The 3,153-nt window shown below is 42.8% G+C and overlaps 1 protein-coding gene across 1 annotated transcript; it reads left to right on the top strand.

Moving 5' to 3' along the window:
- The first annotated feature begins 342 nt into the window (after positions 1-342).
- ADAM21 (ADAM metallopeptidase domain 21) lies at positions 343-2,526 on the top strand. Its single transcript, XM_007942357.2, has one exon. It carries the CDS (start codon positions 373-375, stop codon positions 2,524-2,526), a length of 2,154 nt encoding a protein of 717 aa, XP_007940548.1. The 5' UTR covers positions 343-372.
- The last annotated feature ends 627 nt before the right edge of the window (positions 2,527-3,153 follow it).

Here is a 3,153-nt window from a genome sequence, read left to right as displayed (position 1 = left end):
TACCACATTAACTGAGATAATTGTATACTTAATACCAAAGTATTCCTTGTCCAAAAATTATCAACACATGTCTCACCTATATACTCATTAATTCTCCACGTCCATTTATTGAAGCAAAGCCAAAGCTTTTTCTTGATTCATGAATAACTTTTACCCCACTTGATGCTTTGTCTTTCTCACCTGCCTTCCTCAATCCCACCACCATTCCCACCTTTTTCATTTTCACTTTCAGCGCTGCAGCTTTGATGGTCCAATTCTGCCAGGATATAGATCCATAAAAGTCAGCCCTGCATACTGAGCAGCTCAGAGGGAGGAGCCAGACCACCGTACCTCACACCCTGCCCTCTTTTTCTCTGGACAGATGGCTCCATAATGGCGGATGGTGAGGCTGGGGTGTACTTGAGAGCTGCTCTCCTGTTACTGTGGCTTGGGGTGTCTCTGTCACTTTCTGACCTCTCCCAGGCTGGGCCTTACCAACACCTCAGCAACCCAGAAGTGGTAATTCCTTGGAAGGTAACCAGCAGGGGTGGAGGCACAAAAGTTCCAGGCTGGCTTTCCTACAGCCTGCGCTTTGGAGGCCAGAAACACATTGTCCACATGAAGGTGAAGAAGCTCTTAGTTTCCAGCCACCTCCCAGTGCTCACCTACACAGACCAACATGCTCTCCTCGAGGATCAGCCCTTTGTCCAGGATGATTGCTACTATCATGGTTATGTGGAGGGGGTCTCTGAGTCTCTGGTTGCTTTTAGTGCTTGCTTTGGGGGCTTTCAAGGAGTGTTACAAATAAATGACCTCACTTATGAAATCAAACCCAAAAGGCACTCTACCACATTTGAGCATCTAGTTTACAAGATAAACAGTGATGTGACACAATTCTCAGCCCTGAGATGTGGTTTAACAGAAGAGGAAATAGCACGCCAACAGTTGGCATATGCAGAGGCTGAGAACTTAACTTTGAAACAAAATTCTGTTGATGACAGGTGGACCCATTCATGGTTTCTGGAGCTGGCTGTGGTAGTAGACAATGATTTCTTCATTTACTCTAAAAGCAACTTGTCAAAGGTTCAGGAGAATGTATTGCTTGTTGTCAATATAGTGGATTCCATTTATCAGCAGTTGAGTACTTATGTGATTTTGATGGGGATTGTTATTTGGAATCAAGAAAATGTTTTTCCAATAATAAGTATAGAACAAGTTCTGGAGGATTTCTCTCATTGGAAACAAATCAGCCTTTCCGGGCTGCAACATGATGCTGCACATCTTTTCATAAAATATTCATTTAAAAATGTACTTGGTTTAGCATATGTTGCAGGGATATGTCATCCTCCTATTGATTGTGGAGTAAATAGTTTCCGGGGAGACCCCTGGTCTCTTTTTGCCCTCACTGTGGCCCATGAGTTGGGACATACTTTAGGTATGCAGCACGATGAGGAATTCTGTTTGTGTGAGCAAAGTGGTTGCATCATGAACACTGTCAGGGTGACAGCAAAGAGATTCACCAACTGCAGTTATGCTCAGTTTAGGAAGACCACTTTAAACCAGGGATCATGTCTCCACAATTTTCCAAGACCAGGGGAATTCTTTATGCTGAAGCGCTGTGGGAATTATGTAGTTGAAGGAGAAGAGAAGTGTGACTGTGGATCTATACAACAGTGTGAACAAGATCCCTGTTGTCTGTCGAACTGCACTCTGAGTCCTGGGGCTACCTGTGCATTTGGGCTTTGTTGCAAAGACTGCAAGTTCCTGCCATCAGGGAGACTTTGTAGACAGCAGGTCGGTGAATGTGATCTTCCAGAGTGGTGCAATGGGACATCCCATCAGTGCCCAGAAGATAAATATGTACAGGATGGGATGCCCTGTAGTGGCAGTGCCTACTGCTATCAAAAGAGATGCAATAACCATGACAAACAGTGTAGGGAGATTTTTGGCAAAGGTGCAAGGAGTGCATCTCAAACTTGCTACAAAGAGGTCAACTCCAAGGGAAACCGTTTTGGCCATTGTGGTTTAAGTGGCACAACATACCTAAAATGTAATACCTCTAATATCTTTTGTGGGAGAGTTCAGTGTGAAAACGTGAGAGAAATTCCCCACCTGCATAAGCATTCTACTTTGCAGCACACTCTTGTCAATGGTGTCACCTGCTGGAGTATTGACTATCATTTAGGGATGGACAAGCCTGATGTTGGAGAAGTGAAAGATGGCACAGTGTGTGGTCCAGGAAAGATCTGTATACACAAAAATTGTGTCAGCCTGTCTCTCCTGTCACAAGTCTGCTTGCCTGAAACCTGCAACATGAAGGGGGTCTGCAATAATAAACATCACTGCCACTGCAGCTATGGGTGGTCCCCGCCGTACTGCCTGCACAGAGGTTATGGGGGTAGTATTGACAGTGGTCCAGCATCTGCAAAGAGAAGAGTTTTCTTTCCACTAATTGTGATTCTTATTTTGACTGTCTCGTTTTTACTGTTAGGTGGTGGGCTTCATAAGTATCTTCCAAAACATTCTGGTGCTAAGGAAGGACACTAAGACTTACTCTTCAGGTTAACAAAATGTCTCTAATTTAATACCCCATGCATTATTATTAAGTTTTAGTCTCTTGACAGAAATATTAGCACTTGCCTGCGGAGATAGTTTATAGGAAAACACAGTGGTCTTCGCTTCTTTCAGTGTCAGAAGCATTACCATCAAGAAAGGGTAATTCCTACAGTTTCTTATTGACTCTTCATTGTTTAAAACAGCAAATAAAGCTCCATCTTTTGCCCTAAGTTAGTCTACTTTGTGTTTCTTGTATGGCCCATGAGAAAGGCAGAAGAGAGGCATCAGAGGATCTGGGGTGAGCTTTGCCTCTCTACTGCCATTTATTAATTTTGGAAAATTACTTTTATGACAGTCTGCTTCAAAATCTGAAAGGGATGGTGATAATGATACTTGTTCCACACAACTCCTTGGGTTTATTTGCTAATCAAAGGAAAGAAAGGAATCCTTATTAAATATAAAACAAATTGTTGTTTAACTCCTGACCCTGTTTCCTGGGTGCTTCATAGCCAAGCTTGTCTGCTCTAACTTTATACCTTTATTTGGGAGTTTAACTGTCCTTTTTGAGTATTTGGTTTGAATATCAGAATATAAGCTGCATGAGGACAAGGTTACTTT

Source organism: Orycteropus afer, unplaced genomic scaffold, assembly GCF_000298275.1.
Source record: "Orycteropus afer afer isolate SDZICR_OR568_19922 unplaced genomic scaffold, OryAfe1.0 scaffold00088, whole genome shotgun sequence".
NCBI lineage: Eukaryota > Metazoa > Chordata > Mammalia > Tubulidentata > Orycteropodidae > Orycteropus > Orycteropus afer.
The sequence above is the reverse complement of the archived record's forward strand: the minus strand, read 5'-3'. Positions and strand labels throughout refer to the sequence as shown.